This window comes from Colossoma macropomum, unplaced genomic scaffold, assembly GCF_904425465.1.
Source record: "Colossoma macropomum unplaced genomic scaffold, Colossoma_macropomum, whole genome shotgun sequence".
NCBI lineage: Eukaryota > Metazoa > Chordata > Actinopteri > Characiformes > Serrasalmidae > Colossoma > Colossoma macropomum.
In genome coordinates, this window is record NW_023494803.1 from 4,761,288 (window position 1) to 4,783,228 (window position 21,941).

Genomic DNA, 21,941 nt, shown 5'->3' on the forward strand with positions numbered 1-21,941 from the left:
CAAAGGCTGAACCAGAAACGTGAAATAAGAGATGGTCAGAAAACAAAAATTTCTTCCTCTGTAATTATGAGGGGAAGGCAGACTTTATGTTTCACTTGTTTGCTCTTTGTATGGCTTGGAGCAGTTTGTGGTTTTTAAGTAGTTTTGGGGCATTTACTCTCTTTTGTTTTTTCCAGCCCTCTTTCCTCTTCTTTTCGTTTTTCTTTTCTTCTCCTTTTCTTTTCTTTAAATACCTGGGTACCGTACCGGTCACCCCTCTACAAAGGTGTGACAAAGAGCTGATGTTTGCCACAGCCTCAAGTAGAGGAGTCCACAGGTGTGTCAGGTTTGGCCTAATCAGCCCGAGGGCTTCTGGGAATTAGAGTTCCCTGAAGATATGGCACCTCTGGGCACCTTGCCACCTTCACCCTCTGCTGGCGGCCGGCGGCGCAGACTGGGCCCTTACAATCTGTTTCCCAAAACTGAAAAACAAAATATACAGAATAAATAAATATAATCTTGCCTCCAACAGATTATCGCCAATGCCAGAGGAGATGTCGCTGTCACAACCAAGAGTCTCCAGTCATTGACAAAGTAAGCGATGCCTGGCAGTATCATGGTGGAGATGGACCAATCAAGGCTTATCATCACTGCCGCCATTGTCCTGTGCTTGATGTCTGACCACTCCACGCCTGCATAGAGACATCTGACACATCATGAACAGTAACCTGTCGCAAATACATGTAACTACAGTTTTAGTTTTAGTAACACCTGTACTATTTCAACCAGCAGTTGAATTCCTTATCAGTCAAAATTGCGCAAGTTTTGGGCACCTTAGTGAAGGACTAGATTTGAGTTTAGTAATTGACACCAATAGTTGCAGATTTTTGTGAAAGTATTCTGTCGGTGCTAAAACACAAATTAATTACATCAATTCCTGATTACAGTCTGCAGTTTTTGTTTTCTTTGAGTAGGAAGTAGATGCTCACAGAGCACAATGGTGATTATGCTAATGCCGGTGATTCCCATTCCTGTGAAGAACCTCATAACGGCAAACATGACGAAGGAGGTGGAGAAAGCACTGGCGACGGCAAAGAAAGCCGCCGAGAGATAGGACACCATCAGCATGCGCTTCCTGCCAAACCTGAAGAGGACAAAGTGGTGGAGAATTAAAAGTTGATTCCTTTGAAGTGAATGTAAGTGTTTGAGATAATTCATGAAGTTCAAAAGATGCTCGAGTTTCTTAACTATCTTTTGGCTGTAGGCTGTGCTTCATGAGCTACCAAATTCAATTATCAACGAACCTCACCTGTCACTCAGACTGCCTAATACAGGTGCTCCAACCATCACCCCGCTGAAGAAGATGGTGGCCGTGGCTTTATTCATACCCTTCTTATCACATACCAGATTCCACTGAAAGAGAAGGGAAGATATTGGAGTGTTGCCGGTATATCAGATACACCTACCTTGTACCTACGTTCATTTGTCATTATATTAGGTACCATCGTTAGACCAATACTGACCAGATATTGGGTGGTGGAGTGTAAAAACCCAATCAACACCACCGTACTTGATACACAAGTACTGGCACCACAAACACTACCATGCAAGTAGCGTTGTAGTCTTATAGTGGCCCCTTACCATGATAAGCAGGGTAGAGGGGGCTGATAAATTGTGCAGCAACAGATATACTATAGTTTGTAACTGTACACCAGGTGACAAATTAAAGGAAAAACCAACACAAACTGTCTTAGCGTGGTGTTGGGCTTCCAGAACAGCTTCAGTGCATGGTGGCATAGATAGATACACGTCTCTGGAACTGTACTGGAAGCATGGAACACTCTTCTCCCAAAAGATATTCCCTCAACTGATGCTTTAACGGTGGTCGAGAGCGCTGTCTAACACATTGGTCCAAATTCTCCCAAGGGGTAAGATCTGGTGACAGTGAAGGCCATAGCTTATGATTTACAAAGTTTTTTATAGTCATTAAACCATTCAGTGACCCCTTGTGCCCTGTGGATGGAGCATTGTCATCTGGGATGAGACTCCCATGAGGATAGAAATGTTTGTTGTGAAGAGTTGTGAAGTAACCGATCATGTGAACAACACACAAATTTTTGTGGCTTACAAAGATGGTGGAGCCCTCAGTCCAGTGTCCACAGCTTCAGAGCCCAGCAAAACACCAAAAATAGCTGCTCTGTGGTTTAATTCCTGCTTTGTGTTTACTGGGAATGAATGGCGTTTGGTGAAGTTACTTCACAGTGAGCCTGATGACCACAACTGCCGTGTTATTTCAGCAGAGAATAACGTATTTGTGAATAAGCTATGTCAGATATTGGATGTCAGCTCACCTTGATGGAACTGCACGGACGGGAGCAGGACAAAACATTTCGGTTGCAGGCAGGAGCGGGACAAAAGATTTAGATTTTCTGCGGGAGTAGGTGGGAGCGGGATGAAATCTTGTGGGAGAGGGTGGGAGCAGGACGGAGAAAAAAAGTCCCCCACAGACCTCTACTCCACAGCATAACAGAGAAGCCAGACCCTCTCATTGCGGGGGTCAAGCTTTCAGGCCTGTGCCGTTCTCCATACTCTTATGGAGAATATGGTAAAGAATGATCTGATCATATCACCTTTTTCCACATCTCTGTGGTAACACGGTCACTCGTCTTTGTAATGAGGGGTTTATGGACTGCAACCCTACTGTAAGATCCCTCTCTATAGCTGTTGATACACTGTTCTTGCTGACACAGTCTGACCAAACCCTGCATTTACATTCTTAGTCACCTGAGAATGTAAATCTGTTTTTTTCATACAAAAACACTAATGCACAAGTATCGTGGTCACTACATGTGCACTTTGAACCCATGTTGACTAATGTCTTTTCCATAAATCTGAATGCAGAGACCACTTCAGTCATTGTTCCTATTGAAACATTAGCCAGTTGAGCAGTAGTCTCATTATTGAACCCTGGTTCAAAGTCACTTAAATCTTTTCCTCATGCCATCTTGATCTAGATCAAGGTTACCTTGGTCTGCATAGCATTTTAATACATGCCACAGAGCATGGTTGGATGGTAACTGCTTAATTGCATCCTCACTTACGTTTCTTCACTCATTTATCTCATCACATTTTTCCTTTCATTTCTCAGCGTGTACCTAATAAACTGGCAAATAAATGTGTAGAACAGTGGTCCCAACCCTCCTCCTAGAGAGCTACATCCAACATCCAATACACCCACACTAGTGCATTTGATCCAGCCAACCAAGGGCTTCTGAATAACCTGATTAGCTGGATCAATTGTGGGTAGAACTAGACTCTGTGGGAGGGGAGATCTCCAAGACCAGGGTTGGTGACCACTGGTGTGGAGGGAGTAAGCCAACAGATGAGGAGAAAACTCTCAATGATGAGGAGAAAAATGAGGAGAATTACCTCAGTAGCCAAGGTTGACTCAAATGTGCTGTGGTCATACTCCCATCCATCCTGGCACTGGACAACAGGAAGTTCTGTAGCGTCAGACGAGTTCTCCAGCAGGTGGAACTGAGGTTCTGTGAACATATGACAGGAAGCAAAGGTTCCATCTTCATGTTGTGGAATGCTGACAGTCAGTCTTTGCTCCTGGGTCAGATTCTCAAAAACACCATCGGTGTCCAGAGAGCTGATGTCACAGTGATGGGACGGGATGACGGCGATAAAATTATTCAGCAGGAAGTGAAACGGCAGGGTGACCCGCGGGATCACCAGCAAAAGAATGAGCGCAATTTGGAAGCGTCCAAAACCGCCAACTTCTGCCAACAGGTTCTCAAACTTCATCCTTAGGCCTGTGAAATGGACAGTGAGTTTCAGAGCCCCAAGAGAAATAAAATGAAGAAATAAATTGATCAAAATGTAGCCCTAAGTAAAGGAGAAATAAAGAAGAGAAAAGGCTTTGAGAGACGACCCACTCTGACAACCTCGTTTAAGAACGAATACAGTGCAGGAAGGACGTTTCTGAGGGGTCCACTTGCATGTACAGTTATTCATCACTCATTTGTGCACTTTTCTAATGTTCATTAACATCTCATACTCATACACAAGCCCAGATGTCAAACCAGACAACGTATGGTCAGGTAGCATTTATTGTAGTCATGCATGTATAATATATATGATGAAAATAAGAAACCAACTTTTCTTACAGTGCTTGGAACCTCACATAATAATAACAACAATATAATTCTCATATGTTCTATATAGGTTATGCAGTTAAGCTAGAATTGTAGCATTGGAAACATATGCAGGAACTTTCTATACCACCAAAGCAAGCATGTCATCCTAAATCCTATTCACCTAAAATTATATTAATGGTAATTTGAATAATAAGCTGTTTGCATGTGTAGATCCAATTGCTGATGTAACAAGTTGAAACAAATGCAACTGCATCTCCATCTGTGTGATTTTCTGTTAATCTTTTTTAGAGAGTTCCTAGTGACCCAGCATGGAAGGGAATGAACAGAAATTTTTAACTCAAATGTCAAGGGGTGCAGAACAGAATCACTGAAATAGCTTACAGAGTAAACCACAGACTACAGCTTTATGAAACACACTGAACAAGAGAGAACAATGAAATCATGACATTGCATCTTGCTGTAGCTCGGTGGCCAAGGACACAGTGACCTGAGCGAAAGAACAGGAAGAACATAGAGGGTAGTAATTGTGGCATGTGCATAAGTCTGGACAATCATCCAGTTGACTTGTTAGGCCTTAATTGACTGGTTAGGCAGGTCAAGAACTGTCATTAGAAATTGTCAGCTGACGACAATTCCAAAAAAAATTCTCGGACTTTTCAAACCTTGTGCTAACACTCAACAACCATGAGCTCCTCTAAGGAGGATCTGCAGATGAAGCGAATTGGTGTCTAGTAAGGAGCAAAGACTTAAAGGGCTAAAGATCAAGTCAGTTGATTCAGATCTGATTTTCAGTAGCCTTGTAAAAGCAATGAAAGCAGCCTTTCACCATCTCAAGAATATATGAAAATTAAGAAAAAATCATGTCACAACAAGTTGTGCATTTGTCTCTAACAGGCTGGACTACTGTAAAGGTCTTAGTACTGGCCTTTCCAAGACCACAATCAGACAGCTACAGCTTGTTTCGATGCTCACTGTCCATTTTATCAGCTCCACTTACTATATAGGTGCACTCTGTAGTTCTACAGTTACAGACTGTAGTCCATCTGTTTCTCTGCATACTTTGTTAGCCCCCTTCTACCCTGTTCTTCAGCGGTCAGGACCCCCATGGACCCTCACAGAGCAGGTACTATTTGGGTGATGGATCATTCTCAGCACTGCAGTAACACTGATGTGGTGGTGGTGTGTTAGTTTGTGTTGTGCTGGTACGAGTGGATCAGACACAGCAGTGCTGCTGGAGTTTTTAAACACCTCAGTGTCCCTGCTGGACTGAGAATAGTCCACCAACCAAAAATATCCAGCCCACAAGCGTCCTGTGACCACTGATGAAGGACTAGAGGATGACCAACACAAACTGTGCAGCAGCAGATGAGCTATCGTCTCTGACTTTACATCTACAAGGTGGACCAACAAGGTAGGAGTGTCTAATAGAGTGGACAGTGAGTGGATGCAGTGTTTAAAAACTCCAGCAGCACTGCTGTGTCTGATCCACTCAGACCAGCACAACACACACTAACACATCACCACCACATCAGTGTTACTACAGTGCTGAGGATGATCCACCACCCAAATAGTACCTGCTCTGTGAGGGTCCATGGGGGTCCTGACCACTGAAGAACAGGGTAAAAGGGGGCTAACAAAGTATGCAGAGAAACAGATGGACTACAGTCTGTAACTGTAGAACTACAAAGTGCACCTATATAGTAAGTGGAGCTGATAAAATGGACAATGAGTGTAGAAACAAGGAGGTGGTCATAATGTTATGCCTGATCAGTGTAAATCTCTAAATGGCCTTGGACCAAAATACACTGCTAATCTGTTTGAAGTATATGAGCCCAATAGGCCTCTAGTCACCAGGGATCATCAGTAAGTTCTTATTTTCTTGCTCCTTTGTTCAGCACTGCACTTTCTCAACACTATTTTGTTTTTATAAACCCCTTATTTAATTCATAATGTTATTGTCTTTTATCTTTAGCACTTAAATTTGAACTTTTTCATAAGCTTTATTATTTATTATTATTTAATGCTTTTATTTTTCTGTGTTTGTGTGAAGCATTCTTGCCGCTGTGTATGAAAAGTGCGATACAAACAAACTTCAAGTCAAAGTTTAATTATATAGAGCTTTTTACAACAGGTGTTGTCACAAAGCAGCTTTACAGAAAAATGGTGACAGTGGCAAGGAAAAAAAGAGGAAGATACCTTGACAGAAACCAAGACTCAAAGGGGAACTCATCCTTCTCTGGTCGACACTGGACAGCAAACAATAACAAAACCAATTTCTACTGTCTGAAATGTCACTTAGAAATGTCAGGAAGCTCATATGCTGACAGGAAAGGCAAAGCAAAACTGCCCACGAGATAGCAAAAGACCTGCAGAAACATTAACCGACACAGGAGTGGGGGTGCATCAAAAAAGGAGCAGCATCTGATTAAAAGAACCCCTTGCCAACCGTTAAACGTTGGAGCGGATATATTATGTTTGGGGAATGTGTGGTAGCCAGGGCTCAGGAAACACTGCACGAGTAAATGGAAGAATGGATTCCACTAAATATCAGCAAATTCTTGAAGCAAATGTGACACAATCAGTCAAGAAAAAGTGGATGAAAATGTCTAAAACAAGAATAAAAAGACTCCTGGCTGGGTAAAAAAGCTTCTGCAAGTATCTGCCAAAGGGTGTTATAACTTAGTAAACTATGTATCACTCCCACTTATCATATAGGTGCACTTTATAGTTCTACAATTACAGATTTCTCTGCATTAGTTATCCCTCCTTTACCCTGTTCATCAGTGGTCAAGCCCCCCTCCACAGGATCTGCCCCAACACACCTGATCCACCTCATCAGCATATTTTATGGAGGCGTTTCAGGAGCTGGTTTCACCAAATTATCCCATTTAAAATCTCTATTAAGAGTTATCACATACACGTCATTTTTCGTCCTTTGGCTTATTTGAACTTGTAGATGAGATAAACTGAAGAAAAATGTTGTAGTTTGTCCAGTTTTTTGCGTTCATTTCTTAAACAATGTTATTCTGCATGTCATCATTTCGGTTGCTAAACAACCTGGTTCATATTACACTCTGGTGTACTGCAAGAAAACCACAGATGAACTGTAAATTATATAAAATATGTTCTTATTGTATGGCACCTCATATTGCACCAACAATCAGTCTTCACTGAACTAGTGCAAATTATTTTTCATATATAATTGACTGCAGAAACATTTTTCATTGGTTCTGTATATTGTCACCTTATAAAGTAATTGAAGAAGAGCATGAGTTAGTAATGCCAGTTTTTAATAAGGTTGTCATTAGAAAAATGAAATTATGGCGCTTTGTCTGCAGGCACTGCTGTTTTCAGTGGGATTTCACTCTGCTCCTGTGAGGTGATGCAGAGGGATCTCTTTCTGTAGAAAACAGACACAGAGAATGGTGTAGATAATTAATATAGGAACATTAACAATGATTTGAACATAAATCTAAAATTACCCTTTAATTAACCACTACAAAGACCCTACTGCTATAAAACGTATAATGCATAGACATGCAACACTGCCTGTCAAATGTCTGGGGACAGCAAGTGTTTTTAATATAAATGATTGTTTACAATAGCTTTAAAGTTATTGCATTCAAGTCTAATCAGGTTTATTTTGAGGAAAACAATATCATGCATGTAAATATTTGTGACAGTATTATTGACTGTGCTACTTTAGACATAAAGCCAAAGCCCATGAATTTTACCCTTATTGTTGTGATGTCAGCACTCAAACCATGCTGCTTATAAATTCTAGGGGTTTTGATTTTTGGGACATACACTATATGGCCAAAAGTATGTGAACACCCCTGCTAATTACCATTATTGACTTCAGGTGTTTCAGCCACACCCATCTCTTACAGGTGTATAAAATTAAGCACTGTTACATGATGCTACCTTTGCCACAAGTCAGTCCTCTGTTGCATCACTCACTAGTGAGTTCAAACTGCCTCTGGAAGCAACATCAGCACAAGAAATGTGCGTTGGGAGCTTCATGAAATGGGTTTCCATGGCCGAGCAGCTGCACACTAGCCTAAGATCACTTGTGCAATGCCAAGTGTCGGCTGGAGTGGTGTAAAGCAGACCACCACTGGACTCTGGAGCAGTGGAAACATGTTCCCTGGAGTGATGAATCACGCTTGTCTATCTGGCTGCCTGACGGACAAATCTGGGTTTGGCGGATGCTAGGAGAACGCTACCTATGTGAATGCATAGTGCCGACAGTAAAGTTTGGAGGAGGGGGGATAATGAGCTGGGGCTGCTTTATCAGGTTTGGACCATTATATGCTTCCAACTTTGTGGCAACAGTTGGTGAAGACCCTTTCCTGTTCCAGCATGACCGTGCCCCTTTCGGAACTCCAGTGGTCTACACAGAGCCCTGACCTCAACCCCACTGAATACCTTTGGGATGAACTGGAATGTCAACTGTGAGCCAGCACTTCTCACCCAACAGTGTCTGACCTCACAAATGCTCTTTTGACTGAACACAGACACACTCCAAAATTTGTGGAAAGCCATCCCTGTAGAGTGGACCCTGCTTCAGCTGCAAAACGGGGGCAACTCTATATTAATGCCCCTGGTTTGGAAATTTGATATTCAAAAAGCACCTATAGGTGTTGTGATGGTCAAGTGTCCACATACTTTTGGCCACATGGTGTATTTTGTTCGAGGATGGCAGAGAAAGCACTAAAAAAGTTTGAGAACTTATGAGGCATTTATTTATCTAATGCTTCATTTTGTAAACTCTTTATACTACTGGCATGTTTTTACCTTGTCTGCTCGATGTCCTCTATGGTCTCAGGCAGTCGAGTGTTGTTAGTTTCCTGAAGAAGACAGGCCACCAGGCCAGAGATAATAGCCATCATACCAAAGATCATCTGAGGAAGGAGGAGCCACACGTCCTCCAATAACATAATAAGAGGTGAGATGGAGGCACCCAGTCGAGCCAAAAAGCTGTTGTAGCCTATTCCGTTCTGTCTGCTCCGGCAAAGGAGAGGAGGAGAAAGCGTAAGTTCATAAATCAAACTGATGTAATCCACAAGTTGTACATGTACAGTAGCCTCCCCATTCTATGTGCTGAAATTCAGCCTATTTTACATAATCTAATGCAAAAATGTAACTTTAATCCTTAAAAGAACAGACTAGCCCAGGGGTCAGCAACACAAACATTAGGAAGAGCCACTTTGTCCAAAAAATCAAACCACCTTGGGAGCCACATTTTATGTCCATTTTATTGAAGTTTTACCATCTTGGCTGTAAATATGTCACAGTATGTGCTAATCTGCTAGTATATCGCTGCTGTCGGATCAAAACCTCGTATCTCCAAAATGGAAACTTTACAGGAGAAGGAAAAAACATACTTTACTTTTCATGTAAGTCAATGGAACCAGAATTTTTCTCAAGTAATTTTGGGCCGTTTCTTTTGCTCCATTCATCATGAAATTTACACACAATGTAAAGGGCGACAGGTGTTTTCAAATTATGTCAAAAACTGAAAAAACTCAAAAATGGAGATACAAGGTTTTGACCCGACCACAGCGATTTGCTAAAAAACTATAATATGAACAAAAATGCAGACTTACTTTGCTCTGCTTTAAGCTTCAGCTCAACTATAGCCGCTTTTCTCGCATCTCCAGCCGGAAACTTTTCTCAAAAGTGGAACAGTTTCTTGTAAAATGTCTCTTAACATTCGACTTTTTACGAGGCTGAAGTCGCTTCTCATTCACCAGCTTCTTGTTCCACCTTAAAGTGTGGCTGAGGCACCAGAATGTAACCGCTGAACCATTTAAGGTGGAACGGGAGAATTCAAACAAGAAGCTGGTAAATGAGAAGCGACTTCAGCTTCGTGACTTTTTAGTGTTTGACATTTTCTCACTGCAGATTAAATGTATCAGGAAACCATATGATTATGGGAGTGATCATAAATGCAAATAAGTCCATTCGTCTCCAAATTATCGATGTTCGTCTTAAATCTTTCTCTTTGCCGTTTCGTTAGCTACTAGCTAGGCGAGATGTTCTCTGTGTTGCTATGGTGACCAGCAGTCTGTGCTGATCTTCAGGGTTAAAGGGTGAATTAGCAGTTCTACATTAACTCCAGCGTTAAAGATAATTTATTGTTAAACTGTGTTGAACGACCAGCAGAGCTTTATTTTAGTGCAAAGGAGGATTATTTTATTTTTACTTTTTTATTAGGATTATTACTAGAAATCTAATTCTGCTGTGGAGCCGCAACTGGGAAGTTAAAGAGCCACAGGCAGCTCCGGAGCCGCATGTTTCCGACCCCTGGTTCACATTTTATGTTCTTGTATCTTGTTGTCGTGACTGACCGTAAGACTGTAGGGTAGAGCTCTGTGGTGTAGAGGAATATTGTGGTGAAGGAAGCTTCGGACAGTCCTTTACCCAGCACTGCTACAACAGTGCGGGACGTCCAGTAATCTAAACACAGAAACACATGCACAGCTGTTTTTTTGAGGGGGGGAGGGGGGCAGCCAAAGGAGTGTCATATTCTCAAACGTCCATTTTGGTAGAGTGTCACCTTTAGGCACGACGATGTTGATGATGATGCAGATTCCAGTAAGTAGAAGTGTGCCCACTTGGGTGGGCCTTCGTCCAATCTTCTTCAGGCTGATATAGACTGAGATCTTCGCAGGGACCTCTATGGCGGCGTAGATTAAATTGGTCAGGTAGAGGTTCAGGCCGAAGCCTGTGATGTTTAAACTGATGCCATAGTATGTGGAGGCCACACCGTACCTACGGGAGAAGAAGAGAAGCTGTATAGATACATTATAGATGATCTCCTTGTTCATATGTGCTCTTTCTCACCAGAATCGTCCTCAGAGTATGAGGAGTATGAGGAGAAACCACAGAGAGGAACCAAGACTCAAAAGGAAAAACTCCCTAAGGGCATCAACCAGGTCTCTAAAGGAAACAAGACTCTAAAAGGAGAACCCATCCTCCACGGCAGTGCACCAGATAGCGGAGATAAGATTAAAGTAGGAGAAGTTTACAAGCAGGAGGGGGTCTTTGCACTAGGCAAAGCTAGGCAGCCACATAGAAATACAATTTAGATATACTGTAGATGTTGATGTTAAATAACCTATTATAAAATAAAGAAATATCTCTGCTGTCGTTTTTTCAGTTTTTGACATAATTTGAAAATACCTTTACACTGTGTGTAAATTTCATGATGAATGGACCAAAAGAAACAGCCCAAAATTACTTAAAAAAAAAGTCTGGTTCCATTGACTCTTATTAAAAGTATAGTATATTTTGTCCTCATATATATATATATATATATATATATATATATATATTATATATATATATATATATATATACTCTGACCAGCACAACACACATTAACACATCACCACCACGTCAGTGTTACTGCAGTGCTGAGAATGATCCACCACCCAAATAGTACCTGCTCTGTGAGGGTCCTGTGGGGGTCCTGACCATTGAAGAATAGGGTAAAAGGGGGCTAACAAAGTATGCAGAGAAACAGATGGACTACAGTCTGTAACTGTAGAACTACAAAGTGCACCTATATAGTAAGTGGAGCTGATAAAATGGACAATGAGCGTAGAAACAAGGAGGTGGTCACATAAATATATATATATATATATATATGTGTGTGTGTGTGTGTGTGTGTGTATCGCTGTTGTTGGAACAAAACCTCATATCTCCAAAATGGTAACTTTACAGGAGAAGGTAAAAACATACTGTACTTTTAATGTAAGTCAATGGAACCAGATGTATCATGGTAATAATGGACTATTCTAACGTTCCAAGGTCTTAGGTGACATACTATTATGAACAAGGAAGGTAAGTCATAATCAGGGTTGGGAAAAATACTTTGAAAAATTAGTGATGGCTGAATACACTGAATACACTGTCCTAAATGTTATATATTATGTCCTTGTACCATTTTCAGTTTAATACAGGTCAAATACTGCTTTCTGCTTTCAAATAAAGGGAAAAAACAATATATTAAAATGAGATTCCTAAATCCTTCATCTCTGAGAGAGAGGAGAAAATCAAGCTGCTCAGATCTGAAAACATCCACAGGTGTTTCTGTCCATCCTTCCACTGTGAGAAGACGACTCAGCGCTATGGGTCTGAAAGGATGCGTAGCTGTTAAGAAGAACTGAGAAAATACTAAGGAAATAGACAAAAAAGAAGAAAATTGCACTAAAACACCAAACTGGGACATCTGAGATGTGGACTACAGTCTTATGGACTGATAGTCTAAATTTATAATTAGGATTCATTTTAATCATAAGAAGCACAAAATGCAACCAACTTCTAAGACTGAACTTTGGAGGTGTGGAAAAAAATCCCTACAGTTTTCTTTGAAAAACTGAAACCTTGAAAAGAGTCTCATAAAAAAGTCTAATAAAGGCAAAGAGTGGACACACTAAATACTGAAAATATAGATATTTTATTTAGTTGTTCTGTGTAATTTTCTGTTAAATATGTTTTCTGTTTTTTTCCAGATGGTGAAAATTTAACAACATGTATGTAATGGCTGTTTTTTTACTGGAAATGGCATAAATCAATGGGTGGTCTCTGACTTTTGCACAGTACTGTGTATTCTTTTAGTAAAAATACAAGCACACTTACCACACAAAGCCAGTCAAGAGGGTCAGTCTCCTTAAGCGTGGGGTTTTGACAAGATCTAGGTAGGTGTAAATGCGACCCTGCGTATCTGTTTCCGCAACAGTGGAGAGAGTCTGAGAAAGAGAAAGAGAGAAAGATGGAGAGTAACAGAGAGAAAGAGAGAGAGAGAGAGACAGAAAGAGAGAGAGATATATAGAGAGAGAGAGAGAGAGAGAGAGAGAGAGAGAGCATTAAAGAAAAGGTTATTTTGGAACATCTTGGGTCGGGCTTTTCCAAAGAGGAATAAAGCCAAATCCTGAACTATATTTCACTTTGTTGGCCCCTTTTACCCTGTTCTTCAATGGTCAGGACCCCCATGGACCCTCGCAGAGCAGGTACTACTCGGGTGGTGGATCATTCTCAGCACTGCAGTAACACTGATGTGGTGGTGGTGTGTTAGTGTGTGTTGCACTGGTCTGAGTGGATCAGACACAGCAGTGCTGCTGGAGTTTTTAAACACCTCAGTGTCACTGCTGGACTGAGAATAGTCCACCAACCAAAAATATCCAGCCAACAGCGTCCTGTGGGCAGCGTCCTGTGACCACTGATGAAGGACTAGAGGATGACCAACACAAACTGTACAGAAACAGAGGATGTGTGAACTTATTTTCACTTAGAAAATCCACAAAACATGTCATTTGACCAATCATTTGCACACAACTGTATATGAAATAATTCAAATATGATTGGTACTCACTGTCCACTCTATTAGACACTCCTACCTTGTTGGTCCACTTTGTAGATGTAAAGTCAGAGCTACTTTCTCTGTCTTTACATCTACAAGGTGGACTGACAAGGTAGGAGTGTCTAATAGAGTGGACAGTGAGTGGACACAGTGTTTAAAAACTCCAGCACACTGCTGTGTCTGATCCACTCAGACCAGCGCAACACACACTAACACACCACCACCAGTGTTACTGCAGTGCTGAGAATGATCAACCACCCAAATAGTACCTGCTCTGTGAGGGTCCATGGGGGTCCTGACTAACAAAGTATGCAGAGAAACAGATGGACTACAGTCTGTAACTGTAGAACTACAAAATGCTCCTATATAGGAAGTGCAGCTGATAAAATGGACAGTGAGTGTAGAAACAAGGTTATGGCTGATCTGTGTATTTTCCTTTAATGCTGTGTAGTCCAGGACTGGGCTTAATCCCTGCCCAGGAGCTCTTTTATCAACTACTGACAGTAAACAGAAATGTAGACAAACGAGAATTAGGTTTTATGTGAAACAATGCAGTTTTACACACCTCTAGTTTGATTTTGGATGTGAAATCTCTTCTGCCATTAATGCTGGCACACTTCTTCAGGGATGAATACGCTCTGTCTGTCTGTCCACTCACTATCAGCCACCGTGCAGACTCAGGGATCCACCTGTGAGAGTTCAATAAGAAATGAAAAATCTGGGCCTGGATTACCAACAACTGCAGCATAACATCAGTTAAGTTAAAATTAAAATTCATTCCACAATGCCTCATATTTCAAAAGTGACCATATTTCTCATTTGAATGAAAATATTGAATAACACATCTACATCTTGTTATGTAATGTTTAGAAGACCCAGTCTTTAAATTCCAGACTATAAACATATGGTTTATTAATGGAGGTAAGCCAAATCACCAGAACACACAGGCTACAGTGTAGGTCGAGGTTTCCAATAAAGTGGCCAGTGAGTATATTCACACATTTAAAGTAGTCATGAATGTGTGCATTGTCAGTTCCTTACCACCAGATGGCAGTAGCGAGCAAAAGCGGAGTGGTGACTGTAATGATCAGCATTCTCCAGTCAGTGACCAGGTAAGCAATGCCAGCCAGCAGCATGTTGCCTACTGACCAGAACATACTACCCATCACACCAATAAACGTGCGGTGCTCAATGTCCACCCATTCAATACCTACAACAAAATGACAGATGAACATGGGGCAATATCAGCAACACTGACTACAGCTTATTACACACAAGACCGCAGATCAGAGTCGATCAATCTGTCTGCATAACAGTATTCATTATTCAGAAATGAATTATGGATTAAAGTAACAGAAAACCTTCCATATATAGCGAAACAATAAAATGCTATAAAACATAAACACAGATCAGCCGTAACATTATGACCACCTCCTTGTTTCTACGCTCATTGTCCATTTTATCAGCTCCACTTACTATATAGGTGCACTTTGTAGTTCTACAGTTACAGACTGTAGTCCATCTGTTTCTCTGCATACTTTGTTAGTCAGGACCCCCATGGACCCTCACAGAGCAGGTACTATTTGGGTGGTTGATCATTCTCAGCACTGCAGTAACACTGGTGGTGGTGTGTTAGTGTGTGTTGCGCTGGTCTGAGTGGATCAGACACAGCAGTGCTGCTGGAGTTTTTAAACACCTCAGTGTCACTGCTGGACTGAGAATAGTCCACCAACCAAAAATATCCAGGCAACAGCGTCCTGTGGGCACTGGGATGAAAGCGTTAAGTGTTGTTTATCTTTGGGGAATGGGGGGTTGCAGATTTGGTGGTCTACCAGGAGTTGCAGGTGGTTGTTAATAGTGTAATTTTCTCTGTATCTTATAGTAATTTTTTTAACTGTTTTTTCATTTGACTTTATCCTTCATTGTGTAGATTATCTTACATATAATCGCCTCAGAAACATCTCCTGAAAAATCAATAACTACTTAATGGCTGTTTTGACTGGATATAAAACTCTGAGTTATGCACAGTACTGCATATTAAATTAGGGCTCCACAACTTCATAGGTTTCCAAAAATTTTAAGAACCTGTAAAAAAAGATGTGTCCACAATGATGAATGGATCTGTAGATGATTTCATAAAGACTGAAAAAGCTGTATAGTATTAAAATGACGTTAAAATAAAATTCATATCCAGAGTGGCTCATATTTGAACAGCAGAGATCATATCAGAAATTAATTAAATACATAATTAGCACACTGGCAGTGACACACGGCTGAGTCCCTGAAATATTCTGTTGGCTGGATTTAATAGCTGAATTTAACATATTGGAGAAAATATGGACCTTAAAATGTGGCCTGTGCAAAAGTTACGTTAGTTTTCATATTCATATTGTATATTAAACATAATAAAAACAGACATTCTTTCTAAAATTTGCAGAGAAAATGACATATGTGTGTTGTCAGGACGTGTTCATTTATTTTCACCTAGAAAATCAATAAAACGGCATTTGACCAGGGCGCTCAAACTTTTCCATACACATTTACGACTTATATATCTTTTACTGTTATGCTTTCCAAACACAACGACCAGGATCTTGCCTCCCCCTTAGTGGTACTGTCCCTGAATATAATAATAATAATAATAATAATAATAATAATATTATTATTATTATTATTATTATTATTATTATATACCTTTTAATTGTTTGAAATAATTGAAATTTTAAATAAAGCATCTGAAATGCCTTTCAGTATCTTTCTGTCTCTTTTCAGCCTTTTGGGCGCCCTCTTGTGGCAGCAGGACTCCTAAAATCTTTCCCCTTTTCCCCTTCTATTATCTATAATCACATCCTCTGTTTAACTGTAATTCATTTTAATTAATTTAATTTAAAATACATTAACACATCCTCTACAGAGAACACGCTTCTGCACGTTCTGCACAAGTGCTGTTTATTTGCTGAATTTAACATAGAAACTTAATGAAGTCTGTGCCAAAGTTATGGCATGTTTTATATTTTATATAATTCATTTTTTTTCCCCAATATGTAAAATTCAGCAAATAAACAGAAACTGTTGTGCTATTTGAACGTGTTCCTGTCACGCTTCCTGCCACTCACCAGACGAAGCTAGTTCCCTTGCTCGCATCTTCCGACACGAACTCCATTTCCCAGACTCCTCAGCAAAGTCACATGACTCCGGAGAGATCCTCATCATCCAATCAACGCTCAAGTTCGCCAGAATACTAATACTTTGCAGCTGTTTTAGATCATATTTAAGCCCGGGCTTTAGTTAGAGTCTTTGCGAGGTTTTGCTTTCTCTATGAAACTACTGAGTGTTTCCTTTCTGATGGTTTTCCTGGTTATGACTTTATTCTTCTCGTTTTCTCTGACTCTTTTTGGATTTGCCCTTTTGTACTTCTGCCTGGTTATTTGGATTGGTGATTTTGACCCTTGTGACCCTTGCTTGTTTTGTGGACTTCGACCTGTTTTGCCCTTGTCTGTTATGGTAGCCATTCTCATCTTGCTGTGTTTTCTGGAACTGACCCATGCTCGTTATCTGACTACGGTGCTCATCCCTGATTCCCCAAGTAAAGCTTCCTTTTTGTCTTTAAACCGCGAGCGTCTGCTTTCTGTTCCAACGTTACAGAATACCTCGCCACCTATGCAGATGGCGGATCCGGAAGCTTTCCAAAAGGCATTGATGGAGCAAGGACAGCTACTCGGCAGGCATCAGCAGGTTCTGTCCAGGGGTAACTCACTCGCTGGAGACGTTAGCTCATCAGCAAGCTGATCAACAGTCCCAGTTGGCGCAGCTCGTCGCTAGTGTCAAAAAACTGAGCACTCAGCTTCAGAATCTCAGCGTGACTGAACCTGAAGTAAACATCGCGACTCTGTTGGCTCCCGTGTTGACCACATTTACTACTTTCCCGGTTAGCAAACCAGATAAGTTTGAGGGTAACCCTGACAAATGTAGAGGCTTTTTGTTCCAGTGTACTGTGTTTTTTGACAATTCCCCTGCTAGTAATGACCAGGCTATGACATCCTTCATTGTATCAAGGTTAGCGGGTAAAGCATTAGAGTGGGCTACCGCCAGCTGGAACAGGATTCACAGTTTGTCATATGTCCAATTCCTTAGTGAATTCAAAATGGTTTTTGATCATCCTTATGAAGGCAGGGTCAGTGGGGAATTATTGGCTAAACTTAAACAAGGAGCTCGTTCAGTGGTCGATTGTTCCCTAGAATTTCGGACTCTAGCAGCCAGTACTGGCTGGAATGAAGCTGCCCTTTTAGTAATGTTCAGACAAGGACTCAACCAGGAGATATTGAATGAACTCGCATGCAAAGATGATGACTTGTCTTTAGATCAACTCATTGATCTAGCCATTAAACTGGATCATCTTTTGCAAAATCGTCGTAAACACAAGCCTGATAGAAACCCCAGAAGAATCCTCTCCAGAATAGGGAGCCCACCAGAATCACCTGAAGCCACGGAACCCATGCAGTGTGATTCAGTGCGATTGACACCAGAGGAAAGACTTCGCAGGCTCACAAACGCTACCAAGTTACCACCTCATCGGCCATATGATTGTGCTATCGAGTTGCTAGATAATCCTACTTTCCCCAAGGCCAGAGTGTATCCATTGACCCAAGAAGAACAGAAAGCCCTAGATGTATACATTCAGGAGGCTTTAACACAAGGGTTTATTCGGCCATCCACTTCCCCAATCTCCTCTAGTTTCTTCTTTATAAAGAAAAAAGATGGAGGACTGCGCCCTTGCATAGACTAGAGCCCTGAATCAAATCACCAAGCCCTATCCCTATCCGCTTCCCCTAGTTTCAGTTGCTTTAGAACAATTAAAAGGGGCTAAGTTGTTCACTAAACTGGATCTTAGAAGTGCCTATAATCTGGTCAGAGTCAGAGAGGGAGACGAGTGGGAGACGGCCTTCATGACCACTAGGGGGCACTATGAATACCTCGTGATGCCCTTCGGGCTCTCTATGGCGCCCTCTGTTTTCCAGGCTTTCATAAATGAGGTACTGCGGGATATGCTAGGGAACTTTGTCATTGCATATCTAGACGATATTCTCGTTTACTCACCAGACCAGGAGACTCATGTGCAACATGTCCGTGCAGTGTTGAGGAGGCTATTGGACAATAATCTATATGTTAAAGGAGAAAAATGCGAGTTCAACTTGGAGTCTGTCGACTTCTTAGGATATGTAGTTACTAATCAGGGAGTGACCATGAATGATCACAAGGTTGACGCAGTGGTAAATTGGCCCGCTCCCACTTCAGTCAAGGAGTTGCAAAGATTTTTGGGATTTGCAAATTTTTACAGGAGGTTCATTAGAAATTTCAGCACTATCACAGCTCCCCTTACTTCCCTATTAAAAGGTTCACCAAAAAAGATCCGATGGTCAGAGCAAGCAGAGGCTGCCTTTCAACGTCTCAAAGCAGCTTTTACTACGGCTCCCATTCTCAAACACCCTGATCCTTCCCAACCTTTTGTGGTAGAAGTGGCCGCATCAGAGACTGGCGTAGGAGCCGTTTTGTCGCAGAGAACTGGGTCCCCACAGAAATTGCATCCGATCGCCTTTTATTCCCACAAGTTGTCGCCAGCAGAGATGAACTATGATATTGGTGATAGAGAATTACTAGCGGTAAAATTAGCCTTAGAAGAGTGGAGACATTGGCTTGAGGGAGCAAACCATCCTTTCACCGTGCTCACTGATCACAAGAATTTAGAATATCTTAGGAGTGCCCGGAGACTAAATGCTCATCAAGCTAGATGGTCACTGTTTTTTGCTCGTTTCAATTTCAGCATCACTTATCTACCAGGATCTCGTAATACCAAGGCCGATGCTCTTTCCCGCATACATCAAAGAGACAGTCTCAACACAAAGCTGGAGGACGCTAAACCCATTTTACCCCCAGAAGTGATCCTTTCATTGATACGCTGGGAAATCGATGTGTCCTGCAGGAAGACAGTATGTACCCCCAGAATGTCGTAATAGATTGATAACTTGGGCCCATTCATCCCTGACCTCGGGCCACCCTGGGGAGACACGAACACATCAGCTATTGGCTCACAGATATTGGTGGGAGTCTATGCTTAAAGACATCCATTCCTTGTTCAGTCATGCTCCACTTGCTCACAATGTAAGACCCTGAAAACTCTACCTGCAGGCAAGCTAATGCCCCTTCCGATACCTGCCAGACCTTGGTCTCATGTAGCCATTGACTTTATGACTTTATAACGAGGTGACTTATAGGTTAGAATTACCCCCAAGGTTTAGAGTTTCACGGTCTTTTCATGTGTCCCTTCTTAAACCTGTTGTTGCAGGCCCATTGGACGAGGTGTCGCCGGACGTCACACCACCCCCGCCGGAGGTGATAGATGGGGCACCGGTCTACGCTGTTCGGAGGTTGCTGGACTTCAGGAGGCGGGGTGGACTGTTGCAATATCTGGTGGATTGGGAGGGTTACGGTCCTGAGGAGCAGAGTTGGGTGCTGGCTAAGGACGTTTTGGATCCAGGTCTCGTTGCAGACTTTCACAGCCAACACCTGGAGAAGCCTGCTCCACGTTCCAGGGGTCGCCCACATAAGGGGCCCCCTGCCTCCCTTCCGGCGCGTTTGCAGAGACACCATGATAAGATAACAGAAACGGTTGTGCTATTTGAACGTGTTCCTGTCACGCTTCCTGCCACTCACCAGCCGAAGCTAGTTCCCTTGCTCGCATCTTCTGACACGAACTCCATTTCCCAGACTCCTCAGCAAAGTCACATGACTCCGGAGAGATCCTCATCATCCAATCAGCGCTCCAGTTCGCCAGAATACTAATGCTTTGCAGCTGTTTTAGATAATATTTAAGCCCGGGCTTTAGTTAGAGTCTTTGTGAGGTTTTGCTTTCTTTATGAAACTACTGAGCGTTTTCTTTGATTGTGTTTCTGGTTATGACTTTATTCTTCTCATGTTTTCTGACTCTGTTTTTGGATTTGACCTTTTGTACTTCTGCCTGGATATTCAGATTGGTGATTTTGACCCTTTGCTTGTTTTGTGGACTTTGACCTGTTTTGCCCTTGTTTGTTTTGGTAGCCATTCTCATCTTGCTGTGTTTTTTGGAACTGACCCATGCTCCGTATCTGACTACGGTGCGCATCCCTGATTCCCCAAGTAAAGCTTCCTTTTTGTCTTTAAACCGCGAGCGTCTGCTTTCTGTTCCAACGTTACAGTTCCCTGTAGAGGATGTCAATTTATTTTCACTTAAAACCAACAATGCAGGTGATGTGAACAGGGGTGCGCAAACTTTTGCACATGACTGGATATAACACTGTCTTGCTTATATGCTGAAGACATCACTTTTGCAGTTCACTGACCTCTGAACTTAGCCTTCACCTAGCTTACTATTTAATGGATCCCACTAGCGTTACTGACTGCTTATCTTGGATCAGTTTCCTGTTATCATGAGACACTCTCTTGATAACACTGTCGGTTTGGGGGCACTGAGAAAGACAAGTACGCTGACAGACAAAATCACGGTTAGCTCAGGTCACGTGTCAAAGTCAGCTCCACCTCAACACTTCACTTTTTACCCAGCAGTTTGAGAACTCTATCATAAAGAGAAGGTGTGGAGGTAATGGAGCAGAAGAAAAGAGGGTGAGATATTAAAACTGGAGCACCGTGAGAACACTTAAAAATGGCTTTTTCTGGTCATTTTACTGCACAATTTCTATTTATTTGCTAAGCAAACATACTGGAAAAACAATAAAAAATAAAATATAAAATGTGCCATTACTTTTTCACTGGCCATATTTTCTCCCAATATGTTCAATTCAGCAATATTGGATAATATAAGAAGGTTTCTTTTTTAATGTCATCATTTGGAATGAGTGTGGTCGTTCAAATAGATACGGACGTCCAAGCTTATCTGAGTATATCGTTGCTGTTGGAAAACAAAACCTCATATATCCACTTTTGTCATTTTTTAGTTTTTGACATAATTTGAAAATATCTACTGTCCTTTATATTGTGTGTAAATTTCATGATGTATGGACCAAAAGAAACGGACCAGAATGACTTGGAAAAATGTCTGGTTCCATTGACTTACAACAGGTGCACTACAATTAAGATTGAAGTCCATCTTTTTCAATGGTCAGGACCCCCAGGATGAAATCCTCAGTCTCACAAATGCAACAGCTCAAGTTTCTGTTTTTTTTTCTAGTCCAGCCAAGAACACTTCAAATATACTGACTGGCCACTTAATCTGTATCAACACTCATTGTCCATTTTATCAGCTCCACTTACTATATAGGTGCACTTTGTAGTTCTACAGTTACAGACTGTAGTCCATCTGTTTCTTTGCATACTTTGTTAGCCCCCTTTTACCCTGTTCTTCAGTGGTCAGGACCCCCATGGACCCTCACAGAGCA

General features: G+C 41.6%; 1 protein-coding gene across 6 annotated transcripts in view; it reads right to left on the reverse strand.

The window, feature by feature from the left end:
* slc22a7b.1 (solute carrier family 22 member 7b, tandem duplicate 1) overlaps window positions 1-21,941 on the reverse strand; it is a 45,821-nt gene that overhangs the window by 8,554 nt on the left and 15,326 nt on the right. For 3 of the 6 annotated variants that reach the window (XM_036592726.1, XM_036592727.1, XM_036592730.1), the window contains 4 exons: window positions 3,409-3,797; window positions 1,289-1,392; window positions 969-1,123; window positions 503-671 (listed from right to left, as the gene is read on the reverse strand). In XM_036592726.1, the coding sequence (XP_036448619.1) occupies window positions 503-671; window positions 969-1,123; window positions 1,289-1,392; window positions 3,409-3,789 (809 nt within the window). In that variant the 5' untranslated portion in view covers window positions 3,790-3,797. Of the gene's footprint in view, window positions 1-502; window positions 672-968; window positions 1,124-1,288; window positions 1,393-3,408; window positions 3,798-6,625; window positions 7,543-8,939; window positions 9,147-10,495; window positions 10,605-10,704; window positions 10,920-12,791; window positions 12,902-14,077; window positions 14,202-14,553; window positions 14,723-21,941 lie in introns of those variants that run through there. The other 3 variants (XM_036592728.1, XM_036592729.1, XM_036592725.1) reach the window with 2 other exon arrangements.